Source organism: Alligator mississippiensis, chromosome 4, assembly GCF_030867095.1.
Source record: "Alligator mississippiensis isolate rAllMis1 chromosome 4, rAllMis1, whole genome shotgun sequence".
Classification (NCBI taxonomy): Eukaryota; Metazoa; Chordata; order Crocodylia; family Alligatoridae; genus Alligator; species Alligator mississippiensis.
In genome coordinates, this window is record NC_081827.1 from 216,565,567 (window position 1) to 216,592,602 (window position 27,036).

Genomic DNA, 27,036 nt, shown 5'->3' on the forward strand with positions numbered 1-27,036 from the left:
CCCGAGATGTCTATTAAACTTTTACTTAGAGGTGTGTGTGTTGGGGGGGGAAGTCCTTTGTAAATCCAGATTAGAATAGGTCTGATAAATGCTGAGCTGGGTGTGTGTAAATGTGGGTTGATTAGCATTTGGAGCAAAGATTCCCCATCATGGAATGCTCCCCTGCTTCTCTGATCCCAGAATTCACTGCGATCTCTGCTTCGGGCATCCTGTTCTCCATCTTCCATGTAAATGAATTGTCATCTGGTTCCATCTTGCATGCAAATGAGACGTAGGGCAGTTGTTTCACTCTTCTCACCCTTATCTGGAGGGCTTTAGGTGTGTCTCCCACTACATCTTCATTGTCTTTCGTAATCAGTTCTTGTTCAGGTAGAGGAGGGGAGGGGGGGAGAAATCTTTGTGAGTCAGACAGGCTGTGTCCTGTGTCAGGATTCCCCAAGAACACAGAGTTGAGAGGTAACAACAGTCAGCCCTGTTGAGATATCCCAGCTGCAGGGCATTTGGATAATGAGGGAGAAGTCCTACTGGGAGCCTAAAAGACCAAGAGAGAGAACAGAAGAGGAAACTTGCTTGTTCTGCTTCTTTAAAAGAGTGTGTTTTATTTGGGAGGACTGGCTGAGGAGCTCCTCAGGGACCAAAACCCGCCTGCAAAGTCAGTAGGTGAGGCAACCTGATTACACTGATGTTTTGTCCTTTTATTAAAAGGATGCCTACAATGCAGAATGAAAACTGAAAGAAGCACAAGTGTGTGTATATATATATATATATATATATATAAATAATCTGTTACTCACATAAACTGAATACATAAAAATTCAAAGGTATAACAAAGCCAACTTTTTGTTATGTTCCTTGACTAGTAATGTTTCTCATACATGCATCAGTTGAGCTCTTGTGACTTCTCTGTTGTTGTTTTTTTACAGAAGTTAAATTTGTCCAGTTCATCTGAAGGTAGCACAGTTGATATTGGACTTCCAGCAGAAGAACAGCCAGAAATTGAACCTGAAGAAGCCATGGAGCCAGAAGCCTGTTTTACAGAAGGTGAGTAAAGCAAAATATGATCTAAAGTAACAAAAATAGGAAGTGAACAGAAATATCTACTTAAACTATTTACAAGTATTTATAGATTGAAATATCATTTTATAAAACATTGACATATATAAATAATTATGGATTATGAACAGTTTATTCAGTTCATAATATACAATGAAGATAATTATTACTTTTATACTGATATTGCAGAAATATAATGTTTTTAGATAACAAAAGACCATGGCCAAATCATCATATAAACAAATTACTACAGTTTAAAAATAGAGAAAACCATTTATTTTTCTTAGTGTCCTACTGTGGTATCTAAGAGTTGGAGAGTATCCTAATTAGATAAAAATAATAATTAGCACTCTTAGCATGCTAGAGCTTTTTTTTCATAGGTAACTTTCAAAATGCTTTTAAAGATGAATAAGTATCCCTGAAACTGGCACTTAGTGACTGGCAAATAAAAAAACTCCATATAGTTTGTCTTGATTTAAATGTTGGCTAAGCCTTTATTTAAGAAATAAGCAAAATGAAAAGAAACAATCTTCACATTCTTTCATTCTCCCTAGTAGAAAGTAATAGCCCAGCATGGTTGTTTGTTCCAGTCTTTTATCCTTCATTTCTGTAATTTTAAATAAACACACACTGCTATTAAGCACTTCCCTGGGGAGAAAACTTGGCCCTAGGCAGAGGGAACTAGATTTATGCAAGGGTTTGTTAGGTGCTCAACTACTGCTTTTGGCACCAGCCTCCAAAATTTAGATTTTTCAGGCTGCTACCATGAAGGAGTAAGAATATGAGCTGTGGACCAAAGGCTGCAAAGGATTCTTATAAAAGTAAGGAAGAATCCACTGATCTTCCTTCATGTCAGAACAGATGACACTGAAAGATTTCCACTAGAATGGATCCAGAATGAATAACTATGCCAGACTGGTGAAGATGCTCCAAAATGTGGAGGCTTACTTGGGTGAACTTCAGTGGAATTCTTGTGGTTTCTAGAGAAGGAAGTTGAAAGTATGATCAGGTAATGAAGAGAAACAAATGGTACTATTAGGAAGGTTTTGGAATGTTTAGGTACTGCATTCATAGAAAGAGGACTTTTACTGACAGGTACGCTCCCACCTGAATATAATGGGCAAAAACCCTCTGGATTGAGGCTGATGTAACAGATAAAAACAGCTTTAAATTAAGCAGTGAGAAGAGATCTTTCAAAGAAGCTTGTGTAAGCTCCACACCTGGCTTTAGTACACAATGTCCTCCTCTACACAAGATGTTGACTGTGCAGTAGCGTGGCAGAACCCATGATGCTATGCTACTGTGCAGTAGTCTCAGGGCTACTGAGCAGTAGCATCACAAAAACCCACTCAGCGGCACTACTGCATAGTAACTTGGATTACTGCACAGTCATTTAGTACTTGTAAAATGTAAAATGTGCAGTAACACTGATGAGCAGCTTTTTCATAACACTACTGTGCAGTAGCCTAATACTACTGCCCAGTAGCATTATGTCACGGTTTCTGCCATGCAATGCTACTGTGCAGTAGTATTGGGTTACTGCGGAGTCAGCTTCTCATGTAGATATAGCCACTAGAAAGAAAATCAGATAGGCAAGGATATGGGAAAGACATATCAGTGATCCAATCAGAAGTTTGGATGGCATGGGGAAAGACTACTAATATGCATAAAAGCAGTAATTAGGTAGGACATGCAGTTAGTGGAAGAACTGTGCCATATCAAGCCAATGAAACTGGATGTAGTCATTAAGAAACAGCCATAATGGTTGTAAAATAATTCAAAGAGATTTGGCAACAAAAAGGGGGAAACTTAACTACTGATGCAAAATGCAAAATCACATATTACAGGAAAAACAGAAACATATAGGGACAGCAGTTGTGACTGGAATACAGGATATGAATTGTTTGGGAAAGATAGAAGTAAAGAAAGTTGGTACAGTATTGCCATGTGCTAATAATGTGATAGACTATAGAGAAAAGTAAAATTCAGTAAAGTAGAAGTTAAAGAGGTTCTACTGAGTAATTCCTGGAATTAGCTTTGAATACAGACTGTGTAACTTCATTAGGAAGATAAATGCTACTGATTAATTTTCCTGACCCAGATTGGAAAAAAAGAGATCCAGAGCCAGCAAGGAGTTGATGCTAACTTAGAGTTGTTTTTGATAAGTAATTAAGACATTATAGAAGAGCTACTTACAGAAAATAGGCTTGGATCACAAGTTAAGTAAATTTAAAGTTAACTGGAAGAATAATCAAAAAATAGTTCTTAACTAAAGTTCTCAATTTCAAAATGTTTCTTAATATTTGTAACTTGGGCACTGGGCACAGAACAATCTAAGTCAGGGGTAAGCACCTTGGAAGGTGCTGGAGTGCCGGCATGCCAGAAAAACAAAATGAGGGCAGGGGGTACATGGCAGGATGCACAGCATATTAGTATAATTAATAATCATAAATGTTTCCTTTTTATGGTAAATACCAGATTTTTTAAAAATTGTAAACCTGGTGACAATAAATAAAACTTCAGTGCGCTGCCACTCTGGGTCACACACACTGCACTCCTGGCCCTGCTGCCCTCCCCTGGGCCCTCCGGAGCACAGCGCATGCAACCCAGAGCGGCAGCACACAGAAGGGCTGCACAGGGAAGCTGCCTGCCACTGCATGCTACATGTTGCCCTGGTCACACTTGCCTTGCATGCATGGTGGCAGCGTGGGCAGCAGCACAGGGCTGTGCCCCGCGCTGCTGCCCCCACCTTCAGGGGAAGCGTGGCCAGAGCAACAGGCAGCTTTCGTGCACCTCCCCATGCCAGGTTCTATACGCTGCTCTGCAGAGGCAGTGGGGGAGGGCATCATAGTGGGGATCATCGCCAGCACCTGCTGCCTGCCCTGGGCTGTGGCTGGGCCTGGGAGGTGGCTGGGCCTGGGGCTGGGGCTGGGGAAGCAGCAGCTGTTTGCAGCCTCCTGGCTGCAGCTGGTCCAGGCTCTGGGTAGCTGCTGCCAGCCATGGATCCTGGGCAGCTTGCAGCAGGGCTTGCATCCTCCCAGCTACCTACTACGAGCAACCCAGGCCCCGTGGCTATCAGCAGCTACCCAGAACCTGGGCAGGCTGCAGCCAGGAGGCTGTAAACAGCTTCTTCCTCCCTGCCCTGGCCCTGGCTGTCTCCCGCCCTGGACTCCAGGAAGGCAACAGGTGCTGGCACTGCACCTGTTGGCTGGGACAGGGAGGCAGCAGCTGTTTGCAGCCTCCTGGCTGCAGCCGACCCAGGGTCTGGGGTAGCTGCTGCCAGCCATGGTACCTAGACTGCTTGCAGCAGGGCTTGTAGCCTCCCAGCTGCCTCCTGGGAGCAGCCCGGGCTCCATGGCTGGCAGCAGCTGCCTAGAGCCCAGGCTGGTGGTTGCGTGCCAAGCAAAATGGCCTTGCGTGCCATGCTTGCCACGCGTGCCAGGGGTTGCTGACCCCTGATCTAAGTCTTGCAAGCACTAAACAGTGTGGCACTTATCTCAAACCTATCCCCAATGTTAATTATACATTAGGTTTTCTTCCATGTGTCTCGACTTCAGGGCCTAATCCAGTAAATAGACTCAGAGCATATCTGGCACAATGAAGACAGGAAGTTGGAGGTGTTGGTGTCCCACATCTTTACTCTGTGATTAAAACATCCCCCTGGGAAACGGAAAGCCATTTTCAAATCTTCCTTCTGTTTAAATGGATATGAACCCACGTCTTTCACCTGCAAGCATTCTATCCTAACCACCGGTTTACTCTGGGCTGGGGCTCTTTCAGTCTCTCTTGTTGAAAATACTACTCTGAAATATTGCTTGGGCTGAAGACAGGGAGCAAAACAGTGAAGATGACACTATAGCTCAGTGATTATGGCATTACATAGGCTAAGAAGGACCAGGGTTATTCCCGGACTGACCAGAAACTGGTCCTTCTTAGACTACGTGATGCCATAATTACTGAGCTATTATGTCATCCTCATTGTCTTGCTCCATGTCTTCATCCCAAGAAATATATCAATGGAAAACTTTCAACAGTAAGTTTTTAAGAGAGCCCCACACCAGGACAGGCTTCTATCCCTGCTCTAGGTGGGGGGTTGTGTAAAAGATGGGTTGGAGGGGTGGGAACGTGAAGCTGGGAGGTGGACAATTAATGGGATGGGGGTGAGTAATGAAATGAGAGGTGGAAAGGAAATGGGTGTGGGGGAAGGGTGATGGAGGAATTCAGCCACTGAAGAATAAAATAAAAAAAAGTAAAATGTAGAAAAAAATTTCAAAAGAAATAAAGAGGATGTAAGGTCTTATGTTTTAATAAATTGGGATTTGGAACTGGGGTTTAGGGGTTATGCTTCCCAGGATGCCTGGGAGGTGTGAATAATGAGGGAAACAAGGTTCCTTGGGTGAATCTGATATCTTTTATTAGACCAACCCAAATGGTTGGAGAATAGTTATTAAGTAAGCTTTCGGGTTCAAAAACCCTTTGTCAGGCTAAGGAAGTTTCAGCAGTTGGTGTGTGCTCTTCCTGGATGGAATGAAAAGTAAAAAAGCCAGGCTGGGCAGGTATGCATACAAGACAGGCAGTCAGTGAAACTGTAGATTGAGGAGTCAATGGGTGAGAGGCAGGCGGGGGGCGGGGGGGGAGAGAAGGGGGATAAAAGTGGAGAGATACATGGGGAGTCAGCTGTCAGGCAGGTTATAATGTGTCATAAATCCAATGTCTATATTTAGTCCATGATTTTTAGTATCCAGGAGGTTGATGAAGTGGAGTTCATAGGCTCATCTCTGGGAAGTGTTGTGTAAGTTTCCTTTGAGGATCAGGACTGAGGGATTGGAGAGAGAGTGGTTTTCTTGTGAGAAATGTGCCCCCACCGGTAATTGGGTATTTCTGTCTTTGATAGATTTCCGGTGTGCGTTCATTCTGGTGCGCAGTTGTTGTTTGGTCTCTCCTATGTATTTTCCATCAGGGCATTTGGTGCATTGGATGAGGTATACTACATTCCTGGAGGTGCAGCTGTAAGATCCAGGGATGCTGATGGCTCTGTTGTGGGGTGTAGTAATAGTGGGGGTGGTGGAGATGTGTTGGCAGGTTTTGCATTTCTTGTCATGGGATGGTCTGGATCCTTTTGGTGTGTTCTGGGCTTGAGGAAGTTTGCTTCTGGTGATGAGGTTGGCGAGGTTCGGTGCTTGTTTGAAGGCTAGGATGGGTGGCTCTGGGAAGATCTTTTTAAGAATAGGGTCTCTTTCTAGTATGGGTTGCAATTTTTTGAGGATTTTCCGTACAGGTTCAAGGGAGGGTGATACGTCATAACCAGCGGTGTGCGACTTGTGCGGGTTTTTCTTCTGTACTGCAGCAGTTCTTCATGTGGTAATCCGGGTGGCTCTTTCAAACGTGTGATCTACCTCTCTGGAGGAGTGCCCTTGCTGGGTGAAAGCCTTTTTAAGATTGGTGAGGTGACAATCCCAGGTGTTCTCTTCAGTGCAAATTCGGTGGTATCTGAGGGCTTGGCTGTATATCACAGCTTTTTTGGTGTGTTTTGGGTGATTGCTGGTTCTGTGCAGATACGCATATTGGTCTGTGGGTTTCTTGTATAACGTAGTCTGTATTTTATCATTCTGGATACTGATCATTGTGTCTAAAAAGGGGATGCTGGTGCTGGAGTATTCTAGAGAAAGTTGGATGGAGGGATGGTGATTGTTGAATTTCTGATGGAACTCAATCAGAGATTGTAGGTTTTCACTCCAAATGATGAAGATGTCATCAATATATCTTAAGTATAGCAAGGGTTTGATGGTGCAGTTCTTGAGGAAGTCTTCTTCCAGGTGGCTCATAAAAAGGTTGGCATACTGTGGGGCCATTTTAGTGCCCATAGCTGTTCCCATCGTCTGGAGGAAGTGTTGATTATTAAAAGTGAAATTGTTGTGTGTGAGGATGAAGTGTATAAGGTCAGTAATATCTTTGGGTCTGTATTCTGGGTTGTAATCTTGTTCCTATAGATATATAAGGCAGGCTTGGATGCCATCCTGGTATGGGATGTTGGTATATAGGCTGGTAACATCCATGGTGGCTAGGAAGGTGTTGCTGGGAAGGTGGTCTATGTTTTTAAGTTTCCGTAGAAAGTCTGTAGTGTCTTGTACAAAACTTGCTCTGTGGGTGACGAGCGGTTTTAGGATTGATTCAACGAGACCTGATATTTCCTCAGTTAGGGTCCCATGGTTGGATGTGATAGGTCTGCCGGGGTTCCCTTGTTTGTGGATTTTACGTAGGAGAGACCAAACAATAACTGCGCACCAGAATGAATGCACACCGGAAATCTATCAAAGACAGAAATACCCAATTACTGGTGGGGGCACATTTCTCACAAGAAAACCACTCTCTCCAATCCCTCAGTCCTGATCCTCAAAGGAAACTTACAAAACACTTCCCAGAGATGAGCCTATGAACTCCACTTCATCAACCTCCTGGATACTAAAAATCATGGACTAAATATAGACATTGGCTTTATGACACATTTTAACCTGCCTAACATCTGACTCCCCAGGTATCTCTCCACTTTCATCCCCCTTCTCTCTCCTCCCCCCCGCCCCCCCTCACCTGTCTCTCACCCATCGACTCCTCAATCTACATTTTCACTGACTACCTGTCTTGTACGCATACCAGCCCAGCCTCTGGCTTCTTTACTTTTCATTCCATCCAGGAAGAGCACACACCAACTGCTGAAACTTTCTTAGCCTGACGAAGGGTTTTTGAACCCAATAGCTTGCTTAATAACTATCCTCCAACTATTTGGGTTGGTCTAATAAAAGAGATCAGATTCACCCAAGGAACCTTGTCTGCCTATGTCCTTAGACCAACACGGCTACAACCTACACCCCTGCAATAATGAGGGAAGGCACTTTTGGGGGAGCTACTGCCCCTGCCCTGGGAAAGAAGCCCCAGATCATGAGGACTCAATCCAGCCCCCTATCATGTTCTCCCCCACCCTCCTAGACCCCACTCCTTGACCCAACCATGCCAGCTAGCATGTGCTCTGCAGGCTGTTTGCACAGGGTTGCATCCCTTGAGGTGAGAAGGTCACTCCCCCAGGGGTAGGAGGGGGAGTTGGCTTGGTGCCAGAGCCACCCACGGGGAAGTAGAGTGCAAGATTGGAAAGTTTGTCTACACAGGACAGGAGGGTGGGGAAGGGGACACTACATCCTGGGATGCTGAAGGGCTGCAACTGGAGCAGCTCGTCTGTGGGGAACGGCCACAAACTAATGAAACACAAGCTGGGTAACATGGATCAGAGATAAACTTACTCTGGAGTGGTGTAACTTTAAGATACCTAAAGTGCTTAAAACTAGTTTCAGATGTTAATGTGTGAACAATCCAGGGGTTAAAAGCTCCAGAAGCCACCTAAAATTAACGGGTAACATGGCCCTAGATTGGCATTGTTCCACTAAGGCAGCTAAAATGTATAGGTTTCAATGCTGAGCTTAAGTCTGCCAGTGAATTCAGCCCAGGGTGTTTTATGTCAATGCATAGTGATAAGTAGATTCCTTCAGCCTGATTTTCACCATATTTCCAGGTACTATGCTCTCACTTGGAGTAAACTTCTAGGCCAAAGTATATCACAGTTCTGAAGAATGCTTGCCAACAGTTGAAAATCTTTGCCTAGTTCATATTATAGGAGGAACAGAAGTCAAATCAGTAAGAACAGAGACAGATGTTGCCTAACATCTCATTTGTGCCACCATAAAATTGTCTATGGTGCACAGATGCTGAGCAAATAGATGTCAATACCCTTTGTTATGCTACAGGAAAGGAAAATCAGTGGCACAACCAAAGGTGGAAATAAACGCTGCCATTTTATTGAGGTGAATGTCTATTGTCTCTGTGGCACTTCCCCTGCTCAGTCAGACCCACTCCTCCGTGATCACAGGGAAACAAGTCTGGCTGGGTGGGAAAAAGCCCTACTTTCCCTGTTTAGCCAGACCTGTGTCCCAGGTCTGACTGAGCGGGTAAAGCAAAAGATCACATCGCCTCTTGTCCTACAACATCAATGGTATGACAAGGGGCGACCTGTGTTTCTCCTTGTGAAATTGATCAGCTGTTCTGTGACTCCTATTTCTTGCCCAGCTGATCATCTTGTCCTGACTTAATATAGACATTGAGTAGAGAGCAGTTCCCCATATACTTGTACATCATGGAGGGGAGGGGCCAGTATAAATAGCTGATATATTTTACATAGCTCTGTCAATGAGCCTTATACCTAAGACAATTTGTAACGTGTTCATCAGTATCACCCCTTTTGTATAGTTAATTTATTGCGTGAATATTGCAGATACCACTAGAAGCATATGCTTCTACCTTTATAGAAATATGCTGATTGTATAGACATATATCCAAAGTAGGAAGCTCTACTCATTACCCTTACTTACATTGCATTTAATGTCTCTTACCAATTGTGTAAAAGGTAATATCGGGCTTAAATCATCTAAAATAATGCTGTATCTTGGTATATTAAATTCATCATAATGTATTTCTGAATTTTTAGTCAAGGAAAAAAGTAAACTTATGAAAACAAGGAGATAAAGTTCTATCCCATTTTATCCTCCATTTGAAGGACCAAGATTTCTTTATGTGGATGATTTATGCTGAATATTTTTGTAAAGATTGTAATCTGATTTAAAGTTGATGGTACTTCAAGGATTTTTTAAAAGAAGTAAAAAAATTGAGCTCCTGAATTGAGATGTGGCAGAATTGTGCAAGATATTACCATTTTTTTTTCAAATTTCTGCTTTCAAATTCATACATTGCAACACTGATTCAGAGAATAGAAGGTAGACATTGTTATGATCCTGATTCAAGAAAGCTGTCACTTCTTTCTTTGTAGTCTCTATAAATCATGGTTTTCCTATTTATCTCCAAACTACTATGGTCTTTCCCTTTGTTTCTTTGTCTTACCTTGTATTACTAAACTCTGCTTAAAATATATTGTGTTCCAAGTCCATTCACAATCTTCTTCCACACTTCTTATAACAGTTCTGTCTCGGCTTTTACATCCAGTTCTGACATGTCAACCTCATCTTCAAGACACTCCACAATTTTTCCCTCCCTACATCTCTGCACTCATTTTCTCCTAATCCTACTCCTGGTGCCTTGAATTTCTCTTGAGTCAATATATTAAAGCCTCTCTTTTATATTACCTTGACTTTCACTGCTGTAAGTTGTTCTGTTATACCTCAAACCTCCCTTCTTGTAAGCATATATTCCTCTTTTGTTTCAGTTCTTTCTTCAGATTCACTTAATTCAGCACATTATCCACTTTAACCCACAAAAGTATACTGTTCAGGGTATGAATAATGTCTTATCTTGGCCCTGAACCTCACCGGATCCTCACAGTCATATTGGATACAAATAATAACTATTTTCTACACATAAGTAGTTTTAATGAATTATAAACTTGCTTGAAGCTTAGCTGTATAACATGTTGTCTGCATTTAATTTGGTTTCATGTGGATAAGACTGTCTTCCTATATTTGTATATTATTGAGTACCTAATCAGAAATCAGTTAATTAGAAATATTTTCCCCCATGCCTTCACTTAATGGCAAATGCACTTGTCTCAGTAGATGTATATTTGATTTCACTGCTTGAAAAAATGGAGTTTATATTATCTGAATTTAGATTTTATTATAGTATAATTCATTGAAAGGTAGTGGATATATAGGTAATTAAATGAATAGTCAGAAGTTAACTACTTAAGCACAATTCCTCTATTCTGCCTTCTCAATAGGTATCTTGTTTTACAGACTGTGTACGAAGGTTTAAATGCTGTCAAGTCAGTGTAGAAGATGGGAGAGGAAAACAATGGTGGAGCCTTAGGAAAACATGCTTCAGGATAGTTGAACACAACTGGTTTGAGACCTTCATTGTCTTTATGATTCTCCTTAGTAGTGGTGCTCTGGTGAGTTAAACAAGAAATAAATATAATGTTTCTGTGGAAAAAAAAAAACTTTTTAAAATCAAAATTCATTTTAGCATATTTTTCTCAGTGAATAAAATACAAAACTCCCTGTCCTTAAATACTGAGGGACAAATTATGGTCACTCCCGTCCTGGTGATTTAGATGTGAAAAACGGGTAGAAGAAGTGTTCTTTACAACAGCATACCACTGAAAGAACAGCTATATTTCTCAAGGGGGTACTACTGCTTCTAACAAAGCTAGTGATACAAATGAGACATAGTGAGGGACCATGAGTTACAAATGCTGTATAATGAATAAGGATAAAAAAATAAGTAACTATATAATAAATATAAACTATAATTAATACTAATATACTTAGTATGAATAACTTTCTTCAACATACAACAGTAACAACCAAAGAAATACAGCACATAGACAGCAGTATCCTGAAGGCACATATAAGCAGTATCCTGAAGGCTTCACATAAATTAGAGGGTAAGAAAGCTAAGTGTCTATAAAATGATACACATTGACCTAAGGCAGTGTGCTTTGTAACTGTACATTGAAAAATCCACAAGTCTGCTAGCAAACTTTTAATATTGACAGTATTGGTATTTGATGAACTGCTTCTTTGAAGACTCAAGCCTGTTTAAAAAATACTAGGGGGACTGGACACTAGACACATCTACACTGGTATAATTTACCTGGTTTCTGTACACTGATATAAATTACATGGTGGACAGACAACCAGCTGCTTTTAATAGGATCTGTTATAAAGCCTTGCTACTACTAGGTGGGATGGAACCAAGTAATTACTAATTTGCCTATCCCAGGGGTTGGCAACATAGGGAGCCTGCAGAGCCAGTTGATCTGATCTGCAGATAGGGCTCCAGACATAGGACTTGAGCCTATGCTTGTGCTCACACCTGCTCCGGGCCTAGTCAGTGAGGAGCTTCTCCAGGCCCAGGCAACTTCTAGCTGTGCCTTTGCTGCCACTGATTCTCCCCTCCCTTCCACCCCCTCAAGCCTCCCCACAGCTATGGCATGGGCATAGCTACCAGACAGTAGGGAGGGCCAGGGCCAGACAGCTGGAAGCTACATCCAGGCTCCTGCTTTTTTTTTTTCCCCCTCTCCTCTCCCTGCTCAACTCCCAGCTGCAGCATAGAAGTGGCAACAGTGTGGATGCAACTTCCCGATGCTTAGTCCCAGTGCAGCTCTCCACCAGTGGAAGCTGGTTGAGGAGTGGAGGCCTGGGAGGAGCAGGGGTGTGGGCATAGTCCCCAGCTGCCTGACCCTGGTGTAGGCACAAGGAGAGCTCCCAGCCACTGATATGCCCTGGAAGCCACCCAGTCCTTTTCGGACTGATGCTGGATGGGGGCTGGGGCTGGATAGAGGTGCCTCTGCCCCCACCTGACTGAGAGGAATCAAGTTCTGGGACCCCATCCTGTCCTGCCAGCCTGAATCAGGGCCCCATCAGCCCCCTCCCCATTGGCCAAAATCAGGATCTGCTTACCCCACCCCCATGGCTCCCCACTCACCTGCAACACCCTTTGGGGGAAGGGCTCAGCCCAGAGAGCAAAGGCAGCGGTGGTGTCAGGTGGGCAGTTTCCCCCTCCTGTCTCCTTTCATGCTGGCAGCACAGGTAAGCAGGGAGCTGGGGGAGAAGACCTGAGATGGGAGCTGAGCTTCCAGGGGACATGCGGGGGGTGGTAAGCCCCAATGGGGTGGGAGGAATTAACCGCAGGAAACTGGGGGGTGCTGAATGGTAGGGTAGCAGGGGGTTGAGTCCTGAGGGGCTGGGGTGGTAAGAAGGAGCCCCAGGAGGCAGGGGAGCCCAGAATGAGAGTGGGAGGGAACCTGTGAAGCATGGAGGGGAAGTGGGGTTCCCCTGCTACCAGCTCTCTCTGCTGTCACTCTGGAGCAGGATAAAGCATGCACTGGAATTTGTACCTCCTGGGATGCTGGAGGACTGCTCCCACTTCAAATTAGCTCCATGGAGTAGTCTGACTTGACTACAACACAAGCTCCCTAACACCAGCTGAAGACAATCCTTAGCTGAAAAGGACAATTTCTGAGATAGGCAGAAGGTATTTAGTTCATCTTTTCCTGCCTAAACATGTGGACACTCCCATTTTAAGAATACTTAACACATGTGAAAGATAATGTGTAACAGCACCCTTAGATGCTTGGCTAGAATGTCCTGCTACTGTGTTCAGGGTCAAATCAGTCATTGGATCTTGAGTGAGAACAGAATTTTTCCTCCAAATCAGACTTGCAATGGTGTTATTTGCCACCTTACATTGTGCACAGAATGAACTCCCTACTGGGAACACCTGGGTTCAGTTTAACCTAATAAATTCCCTTTCATTAAAGTGGCAACATGTTGTCAGGGCCTTTCAATCTCCTGATATTTACCTGTGGCACATTGTAGAGGTTTTTTGACGGGGTGTTTGTGACTGTGGTATGAGGGATGGGTTAGAGTGAATGATTTTGTAGATCTTTCTGAACAAAAGGTTGCCCGTAAATTAAAGGGATTGGACATTGAAACAGGTGCGGCTGGTGAACTAAGACTGGTGGGATGGTAAAGCATCCCATGGGAGTGGTGGGGGGGGGGCAGGTTCACAGCCGGCCAGCAGTGGGGGGAGGGGGGTTTGTAGTTGGCCAGGCACTCTGGTTGGTAGTGGGTACGCTGCAACCCTCCCCTCCCCCCAGCACTCCACCCCTCTTCCACTCCTGGCCGGCTGCAAACTCCCCCCAGCCCCCCTGCTCCTGTGGGACACTCCAGCACCCCACCAGACTGAGTTCACCAGTCATGCCTGCTATGGAATAAATTTGAGGTAAGTCACCATAATAGCATTTTATGCTTATAAAACCTATTCAAGTGCATGGATCATTGACAAAGCAGCTAACATTAATTTATTGTCAGAGAAGGGGGGTCCAGAGACTCTGGAGACAGCTATTTAATTGCTTGCTTTGCCAAAGACTTCCTGTGTAACCATGGGAAAAAAATGTTGCTGTCAATTCCTCACCTATAAAGTGAGATTAATAGCTATCTGTACTTCCCACCCCACTCAGGGATATGGTAAAGATAAATATATTGAATATTGGGAGCCATTCAGATAAGTTCTTAGATAAATAGAAATAAATCTTCAATTTTATTAATTTGAACTGGCAGGTTTTAAGTAGCTCAAAAACAGGTTTTATCAGCTGGGCAAAGAGTACATTAGTAGCTCAAAGGATCAAGAACTTTGCAAAACTACTTTAACAAGTGATTCCAACTTTTAATCCAGTTAGACAACCTCTACCCCTCCATGGAAAGTCAAAATCCGAGCCAGATTGGAAAGCTTCTGGAATGCTTGTCAGACATTTTGAAAAGTAGAAGGAAAGTTGCATATTTGCTATGTTACAAATGCTGACATTTTTAAATGTTCAAGGAACTTAACATACCAAAATATGGTTGCTGTCCTGACAGGGTTACACTCTGGGCCTTGATCTTTCAACTGTTTAGTAGGATTCACACTGCAGCTGCCTCAGAAAGCTGATTTACCATTAATAGGGCCCTTCTGGATTCATGGCAGGAATAGGCTGTGGCAGCTCCTTTAATACTGTAGATTCCTCTGGGCACCCCCTGTTGCTGATTGGCAGAAGGGCCTGGATGCTCACTCCTGATTGGCAGGGAAGCAAAAACTGTGGTTTTAAATATGGTGCCATTTTTGCCTCCCAGCCAGTCAGCAGCAAACAGCAGGGTCACTGGGGTCCCTCAGCCAATCAGCAATGTGGGCGGAGGGTTGGGGGGGTGAACAAAGGTGCTTGCAAAATTAAAGGGACTCCCACACAGTCCAATTCCACTGTGAATTTGATAGGGCCCTAACAATTAACAATAGAAAAATTACTGCTTCATTAAGGCAGTGGCTAACTCTCCCATTTGCAAGTAAATTACACCTTGAAAAACAGTCATTAATAGTAAGGCTGGGCTCTACATTACATATGGAAGTATATTACATACATTACATACACTAAAATATAGGGAAAAGAGTAGTAAAAACAAACAAACAAAGAAAACACAACCCCTGGATTTCATTCTTTGGGGAGAGAATATTTCTGGGGGGGGTTTTCTATATGGCTGCAACATAAACAATACACTGTAATATTTCTGAGCATTAAACCTTTGCTGAATATTTCTATTTACAGGCTTTTGAAGATATATATATTGAACAGCGCAAGACAATCAAGACTATGCTGGAATATGCTGACAAAGTCTTCACTTATATTTTCATTTTGGAAATGCTGCTAAAATGGGTGGCCTATGGTTATCAAACATACTTTACTAATGCCTGGTGTTGGCTGGACTTCCTCATTGTTGATGTAAGTATATTTATGGAATATTCTTTTTATATTTATTTTATTTCTAAGGCACTCTAACGTAACATTTATAATCTTGAATAAATCTTTTTAATAGTCAAATGATGTAGGCAAAACATTTGAAGAATTACATAGGAACTCAATATCCTATGATTTTACTTCATGAACTTGACCATGTATCAGTGGTATAACTAAGGCAGCTGGCCCAGGTGGTGACTGGGGGGAGGGGGGGGAGGAGGGGGGAGGGGTAGTGTGGAAAGGCAGGAAGCAGAAAAAATGGTTGTCACCAGAGCAGCATAATTTTGCTACCAGCAAGGATGGCAACTGGAAGCCACTGGTATCTCTGTGTGTGGCAACTACCCCAGGTCATGTTTGGCCTTTCTTCTCTCTCTCTCTCTCTATATATATATATGTATAAGGGAAATGCTTAACATGACCTGGGGTAGTTGCCACATATATTCATATATTCTATCACTGAAGTAGATATGCCACATGCATCCAAGATCAAAATATTTAGCCAGGAGTATCTGTTGGATTTTACGTGTGTCCTGAATATCTTTTCAGCCCACATCAAGGACACAGAGACCCCACCACCACTTGGTTCCTTCTTATCAGATGATTGGCTGAGAGGTCCCAGTGGCCCTTCTGCTTGTTGCTGATTGGCCAGGAGGCACAACTGTGACATATTTAAATTTGTGGTTTTTGTCTCCCAGCCAATCAGGAGTGAACAGCAAGCAGCAGGGCTGCCAGGGCCCCTCCACTAATCAGCAACAGGGGGAAAGCACGGCAAGAGCAAAACACACAACAACAAATATGCAAACACACAAAATGGCAAACACACAAACAGCAAAATTAAAAGAGCTGCTGTGCAGTGAACTTCTGCCAAAATTTAGGTAGATCCCTACTTATAAAGCATGAAAAATTAGCATAAAAATTGCGACAACTGCAAAACTAATTATTCATAGCAGTTTATAAAGGAAAATTGTTTCTTCGTAAAGTTGCAGAAGTCAGGCAATAATATTGTGAATGCTAAACAGATTTCTGTCATTTCTCTTAGGTGCAATCAAATGGGCCTCAGCAGTACTCTCTAGTGGCCCCCTGTAACACTACCAACATTTTGATGCATAAAAGTAAAGTTAGTGCCTAGAGTGGCAAACAGTGTCAATTCATTCGTATTTCCTTCATGGTTTTCTAAATCTCCATAGTCTTAGGCAACCATCAATCCTCTGGATCATGCATCCTCTGGATACACATAAGAGGTCTAGTCAAAATGCCTGATGAAACCATTTGTGGCTGACAAGCCAATTCAAGAGTGACATAAATTGTTACAAGTTTCACCAATCCATATGTTGTCTAAGTTGGAGTCCAAATTTACAGCATGCTGCTTTCTTCTTTCTTACTTTGCTTCCGTCCTCTGGATCAAAGCCACTTCATGTTGAGCTGCATCCAGTGCCAGATGTTCCCTCCAGATCAGACAGGATTCTGCATGCTCCTCCCAGCTTCCTATGTTGATGTCGAATGACTTGATATAATTTTTACACACATCATGGTACCACCATAGAGTGTGACCCTGCTTTCTAGAGCCATCTCAAATCTCACTGTACAAAATTCTTGGGGGATACATTTTCCTCCCATTCTTCTGACACGGCCAATCCTTTGCAACCTTTGCCTCACGATAGTGGTTTCTAAGTGTGCCAGTCCTGCATGCTCCAGTACTTCTGTGTTTGGTATTCTGTCTGCCCACTTTATTTTCAGGGTCTTACTAAGACATCTCATGTGAAAGCTGTTCAGTCTCTTGATACGCCTAGGGGATGTAGTCCATACTTCTGAACCATACAGCAGGGATGACAGCACACACATCTTATAGATTTGTATCTTCACCTTAGTGGATGGTTTGCTGTTATTCCATGCATGTTTCTGTAATAGCCCAAAATTCTTACTGCGTTTCCTATTCTGTTAGTCAGTTCAGTCTGAAGGTCAAGATTCCCACTGATTGTAGAACCCAAGTGGCAAAACCTGTCAACAACACCAAGAGATTTATCCTCCAGAGTGATGTCAGGTATTGCATCTCTTGATACATGATCACAGTCTTCTTGAGACTAATTGCTATCCCAAAGCTTTTGCATGATTCAAACAATCTGCCCAAGAGATTTTGCAGGAAAGATTCTCAAATAGGAAATGTCTTAGAACCAGTTCTTTCACCTTGGTTTTCACTGTCCTTGGATGCATGAAGCAGCAGGAAAGAAAAGTAAATGTTTTAAACCATTGGGTCTAAGACACCTCTGTTTCACCCTGTTGTTGATGTCAAAAGTGTTTGATTCTTTGTTTTCATACACTATAGTTGCCTTCACACCTTGATGTAATGAGTGAATGATATTCAGAAGTTTGGCAGGACAACCCAGATTCTTCAGAACAGTAGAAAGGCCCCATCTGTTGACTGCATTGAAGGCCTTCATTAGATCAATGAAGACTGTGTGCAGTGTTATTTGTTTTTCTCTACACATATCTTGCAATTGTATGAATAAAAATATCATATCAATGGTGGAGCATCCTGAGCAAAAAACACTTGACTTTCAGGATAGATTCTTTCAACTTGAGACTGCAGTCTAGGGAGCATGATACAATCGACCATTTTCCCTATGATGTTCAATGGAGATACCTCCACAGTTGTCGCAGTCACTTCCTCCCCTTTGTTTTTGTATAATTATATGAACTGAGCATCTTTGAAATCTTGTGGTACTACTTCCTCTTTCCAACACAGCAGTATATCTTCATGAATCTTTTGAAGTAATTCATCTTTAGCACTTCGTAGATTTCAGTAGGCAAACAGCCATTGACAGATGCCTTGTTCCCAGGAATCAATTTAATGGTTTTCTACAAATCTTCTAATGTTGACTTATTGTCTAAATCCATCATAACTTGGAATTGTAGTCATCTTTTGAGCTCTTTGCATTTGATTTCAGCCTCACTGGAATATACAATTCCATAGTCTTCAATTCAATGCCCAGGTTGTTTTTGTTTATCAGTAACGACATTAGTAATAACATTTCCAATTAAGTCTTTAAGCAGAACTGGTTTCTTCTTGCCTGGACCAATTGCTCATTTTATGCCTTTATAGCTTTCACCTGCATCACCTGCTGCTTTTTGAATATCATCATAGAGATTCAGCCAAAAATCTGGGGCATGCCTCTTAGGGTGTGCTCCATGCACTTTTTACAGCACTGTAATTTAAAGCACTTCTTTTAGTGTTATAAAGTTACAGCACTCTTAGACATGGCAGAAGTGCAGTGTTTGGTGGGCGAGGCCTCTGAGCCTCCTTGCACTTTCCAGGCTAGAAGGCAGGGGGTGCTCTGCAGAAACTTTACCAGTATACAGGAGTTATTTAAAGTGCTGTAGGTTGCTAAAATGCTATAAAATAGAGTACTTCAAATTTAATACCTCATTTAACAAGGGTTAAAATGCTGTACCCATTTTTAAAGTTCTGTAAAGCTGTGCACGTCTGTTAAGTCACAGGAATAAAGTGCTTTAAAAGGTGAAAAAAGCAACTTCTGTACATGCTTTAGCCTCTTTGTGCCTTTCTCAAATTTTCTAGGCTTTTGGTACTAGGAGACTTCTAGTTGCTTAGCACTGTCCTTTTGTTCTGAACCAGTGGTAGAAGGGTTTCAGAGTGCTCTTCAAACCAGTCTGCATTTTCTTGCATTTTTTGCCAAACACTGTTATAGCAGCATTGTACATGTTAGCTTTTCCAAGCCTCAGTGGCTGAGTTGCTAGGTAAACTTGCTTTCACAAATTCTTTATTGAATAGTCTGCATTTTTCTGTTTTTAGTTTGGCTGATGTCTATCTGTGGGCAACTGGTAGTTTTGCTATGGTGGATCTTTTTAACATTGATTCTGACTTTGCAGCAGACTAAAACACGGTCACTGTCACAGTCAGCACTGTGATGAGAACTCAAATGAAGTATTTTTCAGGTAGGTATGCCTGGTCAATACTAGATCTAATTGGTGCCAGAGCCCTGATCTTGGATGTTTCCATGATGTCTTTCTTGTGATTTTCCTAGCAAAGTACGTGTTCATAACACACACATTTTGACTTGCACAAAGTTTAAACACTCACTGACCATTTTAATTAATATTACCAATTCTGTGTGTGCCCAAAATACAAGGCCAGTTCTTAAAACTACATCCAACTCTTGCATTGAAGTTGCCAAGTATTATAATGGTCTCATTTCTACGTGTTTTCTCAATCTTTGTCAAGTTGTTGGTAGAAAACATTCTTGTCTTGGTTGCAAGCTTGAAGGGTAGGCACATAGATACTAAACATGATTAAGCCATTCTGTGTATGCACTCTGAGTATCATGAGTCAAATAGATGCAGCAATGGGGCTTTCAAAGAAAGATAGTAAGCTGTTTCTAATAGCAAAGCCTACTCCCTGCTGTTTCCATTCTCCTGTTGGTTTCTCATGCCAGAATATGGTGTAATCATTCTCTTGGATAGAACCTGTATCTGAGAGCTGAGTTTCTGATAATGTACCAATGTCAAGTCAGAGAATAACCAATTCATAATTTAGTAGTGCCGTTTTCCATAAGTTTGAATCTGAATTAAACCGAGGGGTCAGAGTCCGAACATTCTAGCATACAAGTTGCTTTATCATTTTAGCTAGCATAGATCACACCAAAACCTTCAGTGCATACACGTAGGCAAGGGTATGAAGGAGTGGAGGCTGCCCTAGGCCTACCATCCCCCCTTTAAACCATTGAGGCAAAGTCTGAAGGCCAGACTGAGTCCAGACATTCAATGCCTTGATGGTTGCCGCTGACAAAATTGGAAATTCTAAAACATTACTACCAGTACTTCCTTATATCACCTAGTATCTCCTATTACTTTTTTCCTATTCCATAATTCCTTTTCCCTACTTATTACTTTTTTCTCCTGCTTCTTTTCCAAATTTAAAAGGAAGCTTCTGGGTTACAGAAGGTCATGGGCGATTGGTGCCTCTTCAGTCAGTGACCGGGGTGGGGGGGCCTGCGGCCAATCTCACTGACGGGGGTGGGCCTCCCCAGTGGCCGATCATGCTGCCTGGGGGCTTTTGCTGGTGGCCACGTTCCCCTGCCAACACTCACAAGTGGGGCACTGGTGCTCCCACCTGCCCCCCAGCCTGTTACCTAAACAGGGAACGCGGCCTGACAGGGGGTGCACCGGCACTCTCAGAGGGTGCACATGCACCCCCTATGCATCACCACTGCACAAGGTGATCTGATTTAAATTCTTCTCAGCCTGCAAAATACTCAAGAAGCTTGTTGTAGGCAGAGTAACATGCTGAGGATGAATAATTTTTGCTTTTCTATTTTTCTATAGGTTTCCTTGGTTAGCTTAACAGCAAATGCATTGGGTTACTCGGAACTTGGTGCCATTAAGTCCCTTAGGACCCTAAGAGCTTTGAGACCACTAAGAGCTTTGTCACGATTTGAGGGGATGAGGGTAAGACGAAATGAAAGAATCTGTAACAGTGCATGCATAAAAAAGAATCCATGCCTGCAGAAGAAGGAATGACAAATCCATATAGAAAGGCTGCACTAATCTTCTTATTTATTGCATATCTTTTACTAACAGATAAGCAAAAAGCTCATCAATTCACCAAGTTCCATATGCAGTATCACATATTAGTTGTTTCCTTTCAGGTTACTTTACTTTCTGGCCAATCTCAGGAGTTTTTCTTTAAGGTTTTGAAATGATAAGATGTAAACAGTCTCAAGAAAAAATTTAATTGGTTCAATAATAACAAAGAGTTAAAGATGAATGGTCTTTGTATTTTCTCCTGGTAGACACAGCATAATGTTCTTTTAAAAATCTAATTTTGCACCTTTTTAAAAGGTACCTTCCTTCTTTTGAGTTCAGGCCTTTGTATTTTCATTCAATTTAACAGGCCATTCGTCCAACTGTACTATTTTTCACTAAATTGCACCAGAGTTGAATGTGCCCCAGTTCATGATCTACATCTATTTCTGTTTTACCTGACTTAAATAAAAAAAAACTATAAATTATGGTAAAGATTATGATTTTTCTTTGTTACATAAATACTGTGATGAATTTAACAAGATTCTAGCCATCTAGTAATATATACAACCTATCTAAGAATATTTAGTTCCTCTTTTGAGTAAGTTAGAATTAATGTTCACTGAACATCTCACACAAAAGAAGTCTTTTTTTTCAACTTAGTCTTTTTCTTTTTCTCTTGTTGTATGTCTTTAATACTAACTCTGTATGCATATTATTGAACACTGGTTAGTTTTAAGAGAATGGTTTTGCAATCTCACAGAAATATGAGAATAAATGGCTTTCTGATAAATGTCAAAACCAAATCTAACTAGTGAGATAGACAGTTTACAATATACTGCCTAAATATTCCTTTGATATGAATCATGATATAAATGCATACATCTTAAAATCAAATGTAGGCTCTTCTTCAAATTGTATCTATCAGGTTGCAAATTTGCATACATCTACTTCAGAATTTGTAAGAAAAAAAAAAGGCTGTGTTCATAAATTTCAGCTTCATGTAGCCATTTGCCAATTTTAGCAATGTCCTTAACATAGAATTCATTAATTTATCAGGTCAAGAAAAATGTACTATTTACCTGAATCCAAGATGACTTTGAATTTCAGATGACCTGCTCAATAATTAGATTCTACATGTGGAAAATGTATAATTTATTATAATTTTACATGTATAGAATATAACTATTGAAGGGTCATCTTAAACTCATTCCCCCACTGCTGTAGCAGAGAAACCAGCATCAAGGGGACAGGTGGTAGAAGTAGGGTGGCCTGAACCCTGCCCCCTGCTGCACCTTCTGCATGTCACAGCCTCATCTTCTGACCCCTGCTGCAGTGCCTCCCTGGTATTTGTCCCCCTACCATTTGCCCTGACTCCCACCTGCCACCCATGCCTGCACCTTCTGGCATCTGCAGGACCCTTGCATCCTCACTACCACTTAACCACCATGACTCTGGCTCCAGATCTGGCTCTGACCTTATTTTGCCCCAGGGCACAGAGGACATGGCTGCTCCAGCCCCAGTCCAACCATGCAACAACAGTTGCATTGGCAGCAGCTCTGGCCCTGCCTCCAGAGCCAGAGCTGGAACAGCCAGCACACAGACCAGAGGAATAGGACTGGAAGAAGCAATTTAACTTTGAGAAAGTGCCAGAGAGCTACTGGATGTAACAAGTGGTGCAAAAGGAAAGTGAGTAGTTCAAAATGCAAAATAATAAGGCTGTGTGAAACAACACCATTTTGTTTTGACTTTCATTTTGCTGTTTTGAAGCACTGTTCTGTTTCATTGTGTCGAAACTGTTTCACTGTTTCGAAGTGTTTTGATGTTTCGCCCATAGCCTATAATGGGGAATCATGAAACCGCCTATAGCTTTGTCATTTCTTGACTGATTTGGATGAAAATTGCAAGGATGGTAGCCCTTTCTGACGGCATGAATCCAGCCAAGTTTCAAGGAGGTAGATTTGTGGGTTCCTGGAAAACGTCACCACAAATTGTTCAAAGCAAAATTTATATCACTTGCCAGCAGTGGCAGCCTGCTGTCATCCTGCACACAGATCCAGGAGCCCACGCCCCCTGGGAGGAGTCTGGCACAGTTCTGCAGCCCTCCCATGGGGTGCGGGCCCCTGGATCTGTGTGCGGGATGACAGCAGGCTGCTGCCGCTGGCTGGGGCCAATGCCAGCACTGGGTTATTCCCAGCACTCGGCGTATGCTGCACCTAGCTGACTTGGGTGCTGGTGCTGGCCCCAGCCAGCAGCGGCAGCCTGTTGTCATTCTGCATGCAGTTCTGGGGGCCTGCCCCCTCCCCCCCCACCCCAGGAGGAGTCTGGCACAACCTCGCAGCCCTCTGGAGGGTGCGGGCACCTGGATCTGCGCGTGGGGTTTCAGCAGGCTTCTGCTGCCAGCTGGGGAAATAGTCCAGAGCCACTGCCATCACCCACTGGCAGTGACAGCCTGCTGTCATCCCACATCATCCAGGGACCTGCGCTCCCTGGGAAGAAGTGGGGGAAGTGATCAGAGAACTGGGGGAAGGATCAGGGAACTAGGGAATTCAACCAGGAACTGGGGGAATGTTCAGGGAGCTGAACATTCCCCCAGCTCCTGGTTTAATTTCCCAGCTCTCTTATCATTTCCCCAGCTCTTTCTGGGGGATGTGGGCCCCCCAGATCTGTGCACCGGGTTTCAGCAGGTAGCTGCTGCAGGCTGGGGCCAGCAGCAGTACTGCAGTCTTCCTGGGGCTCAGCGCGGGCTGTGCCAAGCATCTGCCACTTGCCCCAGACTGCAACAGCAGCCTGCTGAAACTCCACATGCAGATTGGGAAGCCCATGCCTGCTGGGAAGAGCTGGGTAAATGATCACAGAGCTGGGGGAAGTGATCAGAGAGCTGGGGAATCGAAATGGGAGCTAGATGTCAATATCACAGCAGTCCTTCCCACCCTCTTCCCCCTCCCTCTCCTTAGTTTCTGTTTAGCTGCAAGCAAGCCTGGCCTCGAAATTCAAAACTTTCAAAACATTTTGAATGCCCTCGTTTCATTATGAAGCTGTTTTGAAGACTTTAATTTGTTTTGATTTCACTGTTTCAAGCTCAAAACATATTGAAACAGCTTTGAAATGAAACACTTGTCAAAATTTCACACAGCCCTACAAAATATATCCAGTGCATGTATACAAATGTGAGAAGCTTGGGGAATAAACAAGATGAGCTGGAAGCTGAAGCCAATGTGAAGAACTATGGTCTGATTGGTATGACTGGCTACAATGTCAACATCGAGGATTACACTCTGTTTTGGAAAAATAGGGCTGGGAGAAAAGGTGCTGGTGTTGTCTTGTATGTAGATGTTCTTGGGTTCAGGAGAAAGAAGACAGCAAAGCAGAATATATTTGGGTGAAGATGAAAGGTGAAAGATGCAGCACTGATATCATGGTGGGGATTTATTATAGGTTACTAAATCAGGAAGAGGAGGGGAATGAGGCACTCTTCAGGGATGTGACAAATCTATCCAAAAGCTGTGAGATGATACTAATGGGTAACTTCAATTTTCTAGACATCTGCAGGAAGAACAACTCTGCCAAACATAAAATATCAAGCCAGTTCCTAACTTGTGTGGAGAACAATTTTCTGTTCCAGAAAATGGAGGATATAACTAGGGGATCATCTATTTAGATCTTGTTCTGGCCAATGGGGAAGACTTAATGGAGGATTTGAATGTGATGGGTAACTTGGCCCTCTGCTCAGGGTCAGACCAATCACCATATTTGAGGTCAGGAAGGAATTTTACCCCATGATCAGATTGGTACAGACTGTGGGGGTTTTTGCCTTCCTCTGTGGCAGGGGATGTGGCCCTCTACCCAGGATCTCTTCAGCATGTATTGACAACATTTCATAGAAGCAGGATGTTGGCTGGCATGGTTCTCCTGCTTTACCTGTGGCATGTTAGGATGTTGAATCTTTATTGCATCAAGGTTGACAGTAGTCTCAGAGTTTAGATTATGGATTGTACAGGATGGTTTGGATTGAGATGATCCTGCCTCAGGCAGGAGGTTGGACTAGATGACCTCTGGAGGTCCCTTCCAGCTCTACTTCTCTATGATTCTATGATTCGCCACTGCTGCTGCTGCATGACCCAGCTGGGGCCAGAGTCACCATGTGCTGGAGGTGGAGCTGCAGAAGTTTGGTGGTGGTGCAGGAGCTTCAGGGGGGGCAGATGACTGTTGCAGCTCCACCTACTACCCCGACCCCAGGTTGGAGCCAGAGTTGGAGGCACAATAGTATCTTGTCCTCCCTCTATTCCTCCCACCCCAGCTTGTACTTGCATCCAAGACCAGGGGCTTTTCCCTGTATGTTAAAGGCGGTGGGAGATATTCATCTTGAATTCAAGTAAATACAACAAGAGCAGGTCAAATACTATAGAATTCATGTCAGAGATAAAGTTTTTGTGGGTAATATCTTTTATTGGACCAACTGCATGGTTGAGATAGACTTATACAAGCTCTAAAGCGGACACAGCAGAGCTAAGTAACAAATGAAACAAGGGCTTGTATAAAACTCCATATGGAAATAAAAACTGGATGTAAGAAAGATTATCAGGTAGCCAACAGACAAAAGAGATGGAGTAGAAACCTAATAAGTGGAAGAGCAAGATTGTTCAGAAGGATTATTATCACCTGTGAAGTGCAAAGATTGGCAAGTATCAGGTAGATTATCAAGGGCCATGAAATCATTGTCTATGTTAAGTTCTTTTGTTCTTAGTGTCCAAACCTAATGACTTTTTGTTTCCAGGATCCTCATTTGAAGGTGTTTAGTAAATTTCCCTTGAACTAGAACTGTGAAGTTGGTCATGGAGAGTTTTTCTTGTGAAAAATGTTCTCCTAACTGTGTTCTCTGTCCTTTTTTTTTCTGTGATCTTTCCTTCTGGTGCATAGTTTTTTCTGGTTTCATCCACAGTTTCCATGAGGATTTTTGGTGTACTGGATGAGGTATACCACGTTCTGGGATAGACGTGTATAATCCATGGATTCTGATGGTTTTTATTGCGGGGAGTATTGATTGCTATGGGGTAGGAATAAGTTGACAAGTTTTGCATTTTAAGGCACAACTGGGTCTCTTATTTAAGTTTGTTCAAGTCTATCCCAATCATGCATTTGATCCAATAAAAAATATCACCCACAAAAATGCTTGCTTCTTGCATAGTTCCTGGTTCATTATGGCTACAGCATCACTTCAATACTATCAAAACATAGTAATTATGAACATTCGTTCAAATTGAGAATGGCTGTTTGGTTCAGCTGGATTCATATTTATTTCTACTTAATTGTTCATAACATTCCTCCTTATAAATATATTTTTGTTCATACAAGTATTTGGAAAATTGCTGTCCTTCCTGTTTTTAAACTTTTAAAATAGTTTCTAAGATAATCTGTAGGAATGACATGTCTATATTACAAGTGCCATACAGTCCCATGCTCGAGCATGCTGTGCTGTTTCATGTGGACTACCTTCCAAACCAGACACACTACACACATATGCATAGCACTGTGGATGAACTAATTAGTACCCCTTTTTAATTACAATTACTGAATACAAACTGACCCTGTCTCTCAGCAGTGCTAATTAGCATAGGCGCCAACAGTTTTTTTTCTTCTGCTGGTGGGTGCTTGCAGGTGTAAAAAAAACAACCCCCCCCGGGACTTTTCATTTGGCACATTCCTGTGTCAAGTCCCACACATGCCCAGAAGAGGCAGCATGTTAATTCTACTTAGCGCTTCTGTGTCTGTAAAGTTTGGGTGCTTTCGTGGCGCTTTTGGGGTACTTTTATCTAATAGCTGATTGAATCAGCTTTAGCTAAAAGTGCCAAAATGGTCCTCTGAAGTACCCAATCTTTACAGATGCTGCAGAGCTGGAATAAGTTGTGCTTCTTCTGGTAAAGCATGTTTTGGGTTTTTTTCTTTAACATCTGCAAGTGGCCCCATAGGCCATAGAAACAATGCCATGTACCTTATGTAATGAAACATACAACACTAATAGCAAATTCTTATAGCAAACAATTCACAAACAGTTCATCTGCTAAAAATTGTTTGTCCAAAGTATTTGACAAATATTTATAAAAATCAACTTACAAAAATGTAAG

At 42.6% G+C, this 27,036-nt stretch overlaps 1 protein-coding gene across 2 annotated transcripts in view; it reads left to right on the forward strand.

Moving 5' to 3' along the window:
- The window catches only part of LOC102572122 (sodium channel protein type 1 subunit alpha), a 177,411-nt gene that overhangs the window by 114,808 nt on the left and 35,567 nt on the right, over nucleotides 1-27,036 (forward strand). For both annotated transcript variants that reach the window (XM_019480413.2, XM_059727323.1), the window contains 4 exons: nucleotides 924-1,041; nucleotides 10,842-10,996; nucleotides 15,188-15,361; nucleotides 20,714-20,836. In XM_019480413.2, coding sequence (XP_019335958.1) covers nucleotides 924-1,041; nucleotides 10,842-10,996; nucleotides 15,188-15,361; nucleotides 20,714-20,836 — 570 coding nt within the window. The remainder of the gene's footprint in view (nucleotides 1-923; nucleotides 1,042-10,841; nucleotides 10,997-15,187; nucleotides 15,362-20,713; nucleotides 20,837-27,036) is intronic.